We start from the raw sequence: 12,361 nt of genomic DNA, 5'->3' as shown, positions 1-12,361 counted from the left end.
TGATTTTCTTTGAAAATCCCTCAGAGAATATGCCTGAGTTTGTTGCATCCAGCCATTAGATTCATGCGTAGGTGGATCAAGCAGCGACACCTTTAGGAGATAGTTTCTCCACTAAAGAAAAAGTCAAAAGAGAAAAGTCAAAAGAGTCACACCCTTGCTCAAAGCGCAACATGTGGCTTATGGCTACGCAGCTTTGTGATGGAGGCCTACTGTGCATTATTAGGCTACTTCCCTCTCTTATACAATGGATTTCACTGACCTGTGAATTTCTTCAACAGACCTTTGTGACAACATGTTCCAAATGTTGGTTTCTTTTTACAAAATACTAGCCCTGAGGGTAGTATGAATTGTTTTAAAGCTGAAAGTTTAGTGTAGCGGTTCATATACACTAAACTATATGGGATCACAGCAAAAACTCCTGAGAGTAGCAGTACTATGAATGCATCGCCTGGTCACACAAAGGGGTGCAGTTTTCCTCAGGCTTCTGTAAAGTATGGAAAAAATTGAGATAAAAAAAAAAAAAAAATACATGAAACACTAAAGTTTGTGCAGTGCTATAGAATGAGGTTGAATTGGTGTGTCAGTTTGCAGCATAAAAATGAGACATTTATGGTTCTTTAGCAGAATGGTTTTCCCAAACGTTAACAAAATATATTATAACCTGTAAACATTTTATTAAATTACACAAACTGCTCAAGTTTGCTTTGCATCAAAAAATCGTAGACTTACAAATCAAAAATAATGTAGTCAGATTGTAAGAAAAACCCTGTGAGACAAAAAGGGGGGTGGGGGGTGGGGGGTGGTCAAAGGAAAAAGTATCGACTAATCATTAAATCTTCATCCGGAATGACAGAGGACCTCGCTTTATGTGTTTAGTAAGCATGTGAGTCATGGTAATTGGTGGCCCACACCCATGGAAATGACATCATGTACTCATACTGTCATGTACGGCCGGTGACACACCATCAGGATTTACTCACAGAAGGGAGAAAACAGCAGAAGATAGCAATTATGTGGTAGACTGAAACCTCAAACTGTCAAAAAAAAAAACTTGGAGAGCAGATGCCTTTATCTCAAATTAAGTTGGATGATTCTGTCTTTGATAGTCCACTGGGTGGCTACGCACTAGACACATGCTGTATGATGCCTGATATTGTATTCACACAGCTTCAAATAATTAGAATAACCTTGTGATTGTGTGCTGTAACGCTCTCAAGATGCACTGCTTAGGCATTGCTGATTTCAAGTGAAGGTAAAAAGCCTTTTGGAGCCAAGCCCATCCCTGACATTTTCCCTGCTTTTTACATTTATCAGTGACAGACAACAACCTCATCAGCTCGCATACTACTCCAACATACTCCATTAAGGTGCCTGGAATAAGGGTGCATTTCCATAAAATATTCTTTGTCAGAATCAGAAAATGGGCAAATTATCTGCACACTAAAACACCCCAGCGCACTGTAGATCCCAAAGCAGACAGAAATGACCTCAATTAGGCTGTCTAAGCACAAGAAAGTGTCTCACTGGTTAGAGATCTGAGTGGCATAGATAGATCAACACTGCCACTTCTCTCACATCACCTGGATGAGCACTTTACATTTGTAAATCAATGAGGAGGGTAACCACATGTAGAGGAGAAGGGAGGGATTCCTGTCTGCCTTGGCACAGATTTTAAGAACCAAATTACCTCTATTACGGCTCTCAGTTGGGGATTGCGTTCTCGGATCGGTCTGTCAGATGGATATGACGAGTGACCAGCGACATGTTGATTTTTCTTTTTTTTTTTAATCTCTGGGATAATAGGCAGATTTAGAACAGATTTGCCTGAAGCAGTGGATCTGTTTACGACCACTGAGTCCCTGCTTTGTTTCATGCTGTTCATTTTATGGCTTCATTACTACAATCACAAAGCTGTGGACACCTCAACAAGCCCGTATCACCATAAATCACACACTGAGATAATGACAGTTGGCTGTTGTAGCTAAGATGACACATTTTACTACAAGTGAAGCGCCAAGGCGTAACTCAGACACTGGTACATGTAATGCACTTCACGGATATCTGGAAAACTATACATAATTATAATGTATTTGAATAGTAGTAACGTGTTCTTATAAAACGTAATTGCACATAGGAAACTTCAAGTGCCAATAAAGACTGAATAAGCAATGAAAACAAAGCTTTTATTGATAGGTTTCTGTTTTTTTTACCATCACCCAGAGGCCTTATATTGTAATCGCCGCCTGATAAAACAACTACACATACACTACATCAAGGATAATAATTGCTCTTTGACTTATGTCTGGCATGGGGTTGAACATTATAGCAACTTCCCCTTATTGACACAGCTGTTACCCAAACTATAGACTTGCCACTGCAGACGACGGCATGTCTTTATATTGTGCCACACACCCACTAATGACAGCTTTAGTGGTGGTAATTCAGTAGGGTTGAATACGGGGTTAGGTGTGTGAGTCACGTTCTGGGCTCCCCCTTGCCAGATGTCCTGCCAGGTTTCCTGCAATGTCTCTCTGTGAGGATGCAGCTATGTCCTAAAAGTCTAAAATGGTCGCTGCAGGTCCTGACTGAAAGCTCTTTGCTTATCTTTTTAATTACAAATATTTTTCATACCTGCCACATTTCTCAAATAGCTCTAAACATGACTGTGTGAGTTGGTATAGGTGTCTAGAGATGTGTGTTATTTCAATAAACAACCACCACCACCCCAGTCTAATGGACAGTGCAACACTCACCCTATACCTCAGTGCAATAATCACAACACACACACCTTGTTTTTCTTAATCTTACCTTGTATATATATCCTATACTGCCTGTATATATCCTTTTGTGCAGTACATATTTCTCATCTGTAGTATAGAGTTAGCTTTTGTATATTTCAGCAGTTTTTGTTGTAATTAGTAGTATATGTACATGTAATATTTTATCATGTTTTTCAGTATAATGTGTGATGTTTTAAAGTCCTTTTTGTACTAATTGTTTTGCTACTAAACAGAACAGAGCTGCTAAACAAATGTTCACTTTTCCTGTAATTTTACAATAACGATCTATTCTATTCTATTCTATTCTAAATGTAAAATCCATTTAGTAAATCACACATACCAGCAATTGACTGTAGATAATAATAAAAAAAAAAAAAAATTCCTGTTAACTAAAAACATCTTCAAATTACATGCAAAATGGTTAATACTTCAATATTTGTATGGTGAAATTTTATTTTCTCATATATTTCAGATTTTGTGTAGTATTTGTTGTGAAATGCAGCTCACTTACTGTAAAGTTCAGTTCACTACCATACACAAACACTCAATAAATAATTATTTTTGATAATAACATCATACAACTCACCAAAATCAATTAGACTTTTGTGCACTTTTTCACTTAAAGCACTGAAAAGAGACTGATCTGCTAATATACTGGTATTTGTCCCATATGTTAGCTCTGCTGAGATCCCCTGCACACCTCTAACGCCTTGATGGACAAAGTGAATATGTACTTTAAGACTCTTGCATACTCTAATCCCCCATGTTTTCTCTCCTCTGTGTCAAATCTCCACAGTGAGAGGGAGGGCTGGGGTAGGTGGGAGGGTTGGTAATTCATGCACACATGTGCCTGCCTGTTCCTCCAGTGACAGGGCCAGGGGGAGGGGCACATGATAAATTGCCTTCCACCGGGGACCTCCGAGCACAGCCACCATGATGTGGGTAAAAATGGAAATTGCTCCCTTTCACCGTCATTACATCAGTTTAGGACGCGTGTGGGCCCTTACACACACTATGAGAGGAGTTTGTTGCGTCTGACTAACTGCTGTGCGATAGACAAGGGACAGCATACCTCAGGAGATATCTGAAATAAAAATAAATAAATAAATAACACTATGGTTCAAACAGCACATCTAAAAGACAGGCTTTTATAGACATTTAAAATATATAATCCGTTTTTATTATGGTGCTGACTGGGTAATTAATTACAGCTACATGACTGCACTCATCTGCTCTATCCACGCACCAATTCCACTTACATTTGCGGACTTTTCTAAAAGGATGACAGTTGACGCTTAAATATAGGCGCTGATTTTGCTGATGCGCATCATAAGTCAAGTCAGATGCGCGTGTACAGGTTCATAGTCTAAAAAAATGAACATAATGAAAAAAAAAAAAAAAGACATTTGCGTCTAAAGAGCTTCATGTGCATTTTCTGTATAGGAATTTAATATGGCACTTATTTTTTTTCCAGTTTGTAACATGTGAACAAACAAGTGTGTTCTCCTCAGTGTCTCACAACTTTGTTCTTATTAATAAAAACTGCCTTTTCTTAAATATGAATGTCTTCAGTCTTTTCCAAGTGTGTATGATTATCCAATGCAATGTTAGTATCATGCTGGTGTGATGCATAAACCAGTAACAAAGAACCCAGTTTTACATAAATTACATTATGGCCTCCATAATGAAATTTAACTCGAGTGGAGGCACAGAAGCCACACGTTTTTTTTTTTTTTTAACTAAATAAAAAAAAGACTCGTGAAGAGTAAATTGCAGTAAACCTTAAATCCAGTAAATTCGGTGTCAGAAATCCTATTAGAGTGGTTAAATAATTTTTTTAGATTTTCATGCAGCCATGAACTAAATATTCCCTCTCATCATATTAGAAAAAAAAAATATTGGAATAAAGGGGCTCGTATCTTTTTTTTTTTCTCGTGTTTCCCAATTTTAACTTAGTACGAACACCTGTCCGAAAACGACACGTCCTAAATTAAGCGATAAAATTACCCACCAGCAGACTTAACATCATAATTAAATTCACTTTATAAAACCAGTTTACCTGCGTGTGTGTATCTGTCACACACTCACACAACGACACACAAAACCAGTTCGCTCTGTAAGTTTTACACAGTTCTGACTTTAAAACACGTGTGCTCTGGTTAAAACACAGGCCTAAAGCTTTGAAATTATTTGGCATAAAACAAGTATATAAGAATATAGTAAACCATAAAGCAAGGAAGCAAAAAAAAAAAAAAAAAGCTTTACACCGCATTGACCTGTTTGTGTGTGTGTGTGTGTGTGTTGTGTGTGTGTGTGTGTGTGTGTGTGTACGTTTGTTAATTTTTTTTAACATATGGGCCTGAACAGAATTTACAACATCAACCGGCTTAATTTAAATTCTTCTAAAATATAAATGATAAGTGCATTAATCATATACGCCAGGAAATGAGGCACACGGAGATATGGAACAGAATTGTTTCTTATTTTTTCCAGAATACATACAAAAAAATACCAATTCTCTTTCCAAGGTATACACCTGAAAAATAACGGCAATTTAAAATGTGGACAATTTGAAATTTAAGAAACAAACATGCATGTAAATTATTTTCTTTTCAATGAGACATTAAATAAGAACAAATACAATCATAGCAATTTCAAATTAACATCGAAATGAAGACCCCTACTTTAATTAGTACTCTAACATGTGTGTGTTTTCACTTTACCTATAGAGATCAGTTTCAACATAATGCACTTTTGAGTTGCTCAAATATTCTCCATTTGCAGCTATTATCGCCTGCTTTTAAGCCGACATATAAATAAATACAGTTGAAGTCCACGGATCCCGCCCATAAGTTTAGCGCAGTTAATATAAAAGTCTTTCTATTTGCATTCTTAGTTCTATAAACTTTGCCCAGTCCTGGTCCTCACTGGTATCCCAGCGCAGACGCTGTGGTGAGTCTCTGACCGTACAGTGCATAAGGGGAGTAATAGGGGCCGGTGGCTGCAGGGACGGGGACTGGGGCACCGGGGGTGGGCAGGGGGCTTTTGGAGTACGGATGGTAGCGGCTGCTGAGTCCTAACGCGTGATGCGGGCTCCTGAGAGCCAAAGTCCCGGGGCTCCCTGGGGCTCCTGACGGGGGCATATGCATATGGCAGGCCATGGCCGCTGCTGCAGCGCTGGCCAGAGATGAGGACCCGGGATACCCAGATATCAACTTCTCAGCCCCAGTAAAAGCTGTGTGTGTCCTCAGGTGGTTCAGGAGTTCTTCCGAAGAGGAGAACCGCTTGTCGCACGGTCCATTTGCCGACACCCAGTTACAAACATGAGGGAGAGGGTCGTTGGGGAGCATGAAACCGTACGGGTACAGGGGGTGTCCGCTAAATGAAGGTGCCGTGGAGTGAACGCCGTGGATGGGGTGTGTCGGGTACATTAGTGGGTAGCTGGACTTGAGGGCATTAGCGGCCGCCGCAGCTGCAGAGTCGTGTGTGCAAGAGGCACCGGCTGCGCCCGCTAAGTGACTGGCACAATGGTAACTGAGGCAGTAAGGGTCTCTGCACAGGCTGGCCGACATGATGGACGGAGGGGAAGCCCCGGCCAAAGGGCTGGATCCGGCCTTACTGCAGCCCAGAGAACTGGCCAGTTGTGCGTTAACCAAGCTCCCTCCGTGGGGCAGGAAGTGTTGGGGGTAACCAGCATAGGCCCCGGCCAAGCTACCTGGGTAGGTCATCCCAGCAGGAGGCAAAGGGAAAACTGTCTGTCCCGGTTTGTAAGGAGAAACCGGCGCCACAAGTCCTGACCCAAGAACGGATGCGGAGGATACAGAAGTTACAGAAGAGGAGTCCGAGGAGGACGTGGTTTTAGTGCCAGGTGTCGTCTCCTGGTGCTGATTGACCTCAACGTTTATTCCACCACAACTCACGCTTATCCTGCTGTGGCTAGTGGTGCCAGACCCGTCCGTAGTGCCATTTTTATTACAATCAGACTCTTTCTTTTCATCCCTGTCCCCACATTTCCCCTCTGCTGGCATGGGGGAGGCTGAAGTGCAGGAGTTGGGGCTGCCTGTCCGCGGCGTAAACGGCTGGCAGGTGGCGCTCGGCACTCGGAACCAGACTTCTCTCCACCCGAGACGCCCGAAGACGAGTCCTTCTTATCTGAAGGTTAGAATATGGTTTGAAGCTAGATTTGTCATCCACACCGATGTCGCTTAGTTTCAAAGGACCGGATTTAGATTCCTTCTCACTAGATCCATTTGATGTGACGGAGGATAATTTGGAGGAGGGTGGTGGGTCCGGTTTGCCGATCTGAGAGCACGTCTGCGCCAGCAGAGCCAGCGGACTTTTCTTGGCATCTAACTGTGAAAGAAAGAGAAATAGCTCTTAATAAATGCTATTAAAACACACAAACACTACCATCGTTTCCTTTAAAACACCCAAGTAGAAGAAAACGATCAACATTAGACGCATCTTCTGCCGTTTTCGAGCGGATTTGTTTACGCAGAAATTACGCACGGCTCAATCGTGACCAAAACTACAGTTTCTTCCTATAATACGAATAAACTACGGGTTTTTATACGACTCAGAATAGTTCTAAACACTTAAAACACACTGGGTCACACTGTTACAACTGAGATATCCTTATCACACTGTTACAAGCAATGTCGACACTAAAATAGGTTGGAGGTGTTATTTTAGTAAAACCAAGTATTTAAATTGTTTCCGTACCTCGATGGGACTAACCGGGGTAGAAGGCAAAGGCTGCAGATACTCCGGGTGCAAAATGTGTCCCGACCGTGCGGTAAGCATTTTCAAAACCTTGATGGGAAGTCGGTTTGCTTGCCGTAGTGGATCAGACGGAGGTGAGGAGTGGAGAAAAGGCTTGTTGATGCTCGCTGAGCTGCTATTCCGTGAACTGCTGCTTTCCCAAGCTACACAAATATCACTATTTTTCAGGATAGACGCCGAGGGCGATGTGATCATGTCCCAATTGTCAGGAAATGAAACGGCGATGCTTTCGTCAGATTCATTAAGAAAATCAAGAAAGCGTCAAAACCCTCTCTCGGGGGGGGAAAAGCGTAAAATGCTTCAATAATAGGTAATCCTGGTAGTAAAGGAGCAAGGCGCGGCAGCTGCAGGAGACCGTGCGAGGTTATCGCAGATCCGTGGCTGCGTCTTGCACCATGAGCGCTGCGCCTTGTGTGCGTCTGTCTGCAGGTCCTCGCTCTGTACTCCCGAAGTACGAACTGGTAGAAATTTTCACTTCAAAAGCAGCTGAATTAGTCCGAGATTAAAGCCTTTGCCGCCTTCCAATCAAATGGGACCCTGAGGTGATTGGAGGGTCAAGGGGATGTGACGTTCTCCTCTTTGTAAGCGCCTCTATTTTGACAGCTCGGGGGAGGAGATACGCTGAAATATTGTGGTTGCTGTGAACGCTTACGCTGTTTTAAATGTGGAGCTACGGGTGCACTCCACAGCACGGAATAGAAAGTCCCTATAGTGTAGAGTAAAACTGACGCTGAATTCAGAGATGGTGGCTTAATTTGGAGAAACGTTTACGCATTTTTTCCACAAACGGAGCTTTTTTTTTTTTTTTTTTTTTTTTTTTTAATGTAAATATCCACTTTTACGCGTGCTTTGTTTTCAAGTTTTTCTACCGATACGCACGCCCTGTCGCTCTGAAACTTAACTACACATGAGAAAAGGTTGCTCCTCACTAAAATTCACGTAGGAAAGTCTGGAAATCAGAACTTGTGTGTTACCCTTATGAACGGGTTCTCCTTTTTTCTCCAAGCCAAAGACGCACACTGCGCGCCTCTTACGCACGTCCGCCACTGGGATTTTTTTTTTTTTTTTTCCACTGGCAAACATAAGATCAACCACTTCAGCTTGAATTCCCTAAACAGACAAGCGTTGACAGGAATAGACCAATGTAGTGATGGAGGGATGTGAATGTCACATGTTTTCAGTATAATATACACCGCCCTTCTATTTCTGTCTCCACCCCTCCGTCAAGTGTCAATTCGGCTCCACCGCAATCAATCAGTTATTTGTCAGACGCTGTCAATCCATCGCTTGATTTATGTCAGCTATTGTGGCTGATTACATGCCAGTGTGACTGCGGGAAAAGAACAAATGGGAAGAGAGGCATTCTGCTAGAGACACCGAGTTTTAGGGGAAATAAATTGTCCGCAAGTTAAGATTTATTTTTTTAGATGCGGCGACAATAGGAGGCTTGACCTACTCAGTCCAACACAACATGGAAAATGTCCTCAAATAGGGGGAAAAATCATGGTCAACAGAGTCTGTAACTTTTTGAGCTCTTTATTAATCGCCTTAAAAGGTGGCAGGAGACACATGATGAAACTTTAATAACTTGCAGACAGTGAACCTCGCATAGGCTATTACAGGCAGCAGTTAAACGCTATAAGGTGCTGAAACACTTGAGCCACAATTGGTCGATTATCTTGTTAAGTTGAAGCTAAAATAGGAAATAGAAAAATATATAGAATTTAAAAAGTTAGTTTATTTTTTATTTATAAGAAAGAAAAAAATGACGCATTCACGTCTATGGTAAATTTGAATGCATCTGTCCGAAATGTGTTAGGTTAAAACCAACTGCAAAAGTAAACAGTCACTGAAAAAAAAAAAATTATAATGTGTAACAAACTGGTGGAAACATCACAGTCACTCAAAACAGAGCCTTGTCCATTTTGGCTAAACGCATCTGCTATTGTGCTGTTAAAACCTGTCATCTGCCTCAGGCACACTGTCATCTGCAACAAGAATAACAAAGACGAGCGAACAAAAAAAAAAAAAAAGAAAGAAATCCAGACATTTTATATTGATGTCAGCTCGATTTTATTTACATACAATGAAAATGATTTATTTTCTTTAAGAGGTAGAAAAAGCGGACAGGGTGAAAGAAAAGAAGAGAAATGGTCTGTCAGGCCGCTGAGAAAAGAAGTTGAAAATGCCTTGAACTATTCACCGCTGAGATGGCTAATCAGTATTGAGGCTCCGGGGCAATCGGGCAGCTTTTCAATGCGGTTTTCCTTTCATCTCAATCGGGATGGAGGCGCTCAATTAAAAGCCTATCAGTTTGTAAGTAAATCAACGCCTATCAAACTTGTCACATCAAACAAAACGATTATTATTGCAACCCGCCTCTGCCATTAATCTCTTTCTGTGGTAATCTGCTTGACAGGTCAACTTGGAGAGCAAGAAAACCTGGAGTGGACAGGACAAGGGGGCAAACATGTTATTTATTTATTTATTTATTTATATTTTTTTTGGTGGGGAGGAAAAATAAAACTTAAAGTCACGGAGATTTTTTTTTAAATGCAAAGACTGTGAGCTATTAATAAAGTAAATGCAAAAAAAATAATAATAATAAATAAATAAAAGTTGTGCGTAAAAGTACTAAGTCTAAAATTTTTACCAAACTTATTAAATCTGCTGATGAATAAGATTTATTTATAGGCCCGCTCTGGTCTGTGTGCAGTTGTGACTAAAGCTTTACAAACTGTGAATAAATAAAAACAAGCAATAATTGTCTCCACTATGAATGCATAAGTCATATTCACAGATTGTGCGTAATTTAAATAAACAAATGCTCCCCCCATAGACCCAACAATTCTGATTAATTTAATGTGTGACTTTGTGAGAGATGGTGGTGGTGTTGAGTGAGAGTGTGTGTGTGTGTGTGTGTGGTGTGGGGGGGGGGGGGGGGGGGGGGGGTTAAAAAAAAAAAAGTAAAAATGAGCGGAGCTATTCCTTCAAAATGCTTTCAGCGTTTTGTCTGGCAGGGGAAAAGGGGGGACGTTTCACAATATGCAAAGATGTGTGATTGATAACAGGCTTGCTGTTTTGTGCAAGGGCTGTCAGTCCGTGACACAATATGTGAGTTATTAGGGCAAAGAAGGGCAACCATAAATTTTCACTGTCAGGCGAAAACCCTCTTTATTGTCCGTATGACGAATGGGCTTCTGCACCAGACACCAAAATACTCGGCATTCCCCTTAAATGGGAACACGTTTTTGCAACCATAATTCATGATATTTAAATAGAAAGTTTTAATATCCTCATATATTTCATAACAGTGACATGTTTATGAATCACTCCTCGCATGCAAATACAACTATTTACATCTTGTGTGAGGAAATGTGTTGGAGTTGCAGGATTACCGAGAGCTGTGCATGGACCAAAACTCTTTAAGATTAAGGAGAAGAACAAAATTCCAGTCCTGTAAGTGATTTACGCAGCCTGCATTTAAACAAAAAAAAAACCTTTATTGCATATCTACAAATCTAAAACTTCATTTTTTTTTACAATTAAAACCTATATATCTTATATTTTATTGGCTAATGTGTATTATTTCCAAAGTTTTTGCGTCTATGTACAACCCACCATAAAGTTAATAATGGAATGCATTAATAGAGACGTTTGCTGTAGAACCTGAAGTCAGCTTGGAAAGAGACGCGTGCATTCTCCAAGTGGGAGTGGAAGATTAAGAAGGATTCAGGTTGTCCGTGTAAGTATTAAAAGTGTAAAAATGCATGCAAGAAGTAGAAGAGGATGGTCTGAAAGTCCGAGCAGGAAGGACAGGTTTACAGGAAAAGTCCGTGACACCACATTACCTGCACAGCCTACTAAGCTCCGATGGAAAGCGGCAGAGGTAAAAAAAAAAAAAAAAAAAATTTAAAAATAAAAAATAATTTAAAAAATAAGAGGAAAAAAAGAGAAAACAACAGAATAATAAAGTATGAAGTCCTTTTCCTAAGAGAAACTTATTTTGCACAAATACAGTCAGTCATTACAGTCTGTCAAATGTGCAGAACCGCAAGCAGCACTGTGGACTGAAGCCATGCACACTCCACTCTCTCTCTCTCTCTCTCTCTCTCTCTCTCTCTCTCTCTCTCTCTCTCTCTCTCTCTCTCTCTCTCTCTCTCTCCGGGCGGGGATCAGGGAGAAAGCGAGCTTTTCCGCGTGTGGGAGGTCCCATGTGACGTCACGCAGTACACAGTGTAAGGGAAAGGAAACGCATGGTACAGTATCCACACCAGAAATGTTGAATCCAAAACAAAATAAAACAAATTTAAAAAAAAAAAAACAGCACACACACTCCTCCTGTACACTGGAACCCATTAGATCCAGAGCAGGTCTGGACTTGACAACATTTTCCACCAAAAACATCACACTTTTTTACTCAAGATTCAAGAACTTTTATTGTCATTGTGTGCACATAACACAGTGGTTCTCTGTCTCTTTATTTGGAGGATGAAAAATCTCCAGGCCCCCCTCAACCCCAACAGCATTGGTACAGTGGTGCATTTATAACTTTTATTTTTGCTTTTCCTTGATTATTTTTTTTTTTGTTCAAATTAAAAATAACAGATTTTTGCTTGAATAATACCAGTAAACTCAACCAGACTGCTCCCTGAGACAATATTTTTCCAAATAAAAGTAAGAAATATGCAATTATCTCACAACTATGACACTTAAGTTTTTTTTTTTTTTTTAGAACAACAAACTAATTTTGGTAACAAAGATGAACATTTTAATAATATCAGTGGCTGTGTTAAGCC

The 12,361-nt window shown here is 40.5% G+C and overlaps 1 protein-coding gene across 1 annotated transcript; it reads right to left on the bottom strand.

The window, feature by feature from the left end:
• Positions 1–4,709: 4,709 nt before the first annotated feature.
• On the bottom strand, positions 4,710–8,327 carry znf503 (zinc finger protein 503). The gene is given in 4 exon segments (XM_030156788.1): positions 4,710–6,888; positions 6,891–6,941; positions 6,944–7,133; positions 7,503–8,327. Coding segments are annotated over 4 exon segments (1,680 nt in total). The 5' UTR covers positions 7,758–8,327; the 3' UTR covers positions 4,710–5,704.
• Positions 8,328–12,361: the final 4,034 nt, after the last annotated feature.

The sequence above is a fragment of the Sphaeramia orbicularis genome, chromosome 15 (genome assembly GCF_902148855.1).
Source record: "Sphaeramia orbicularis chromosome 15, fSphaOr1.1, whole genome shotgun sequence".
Lineage (NCBI taxonomy): Eukaryota > Metazoa > Chordata > Actinopteri > Kurtiformes > Apogonidae > Sphaeramia > Sphaeramia orbicularis.
This window is presented reverse-complemented; position numbering and strand designations above follow the sequence as displayed.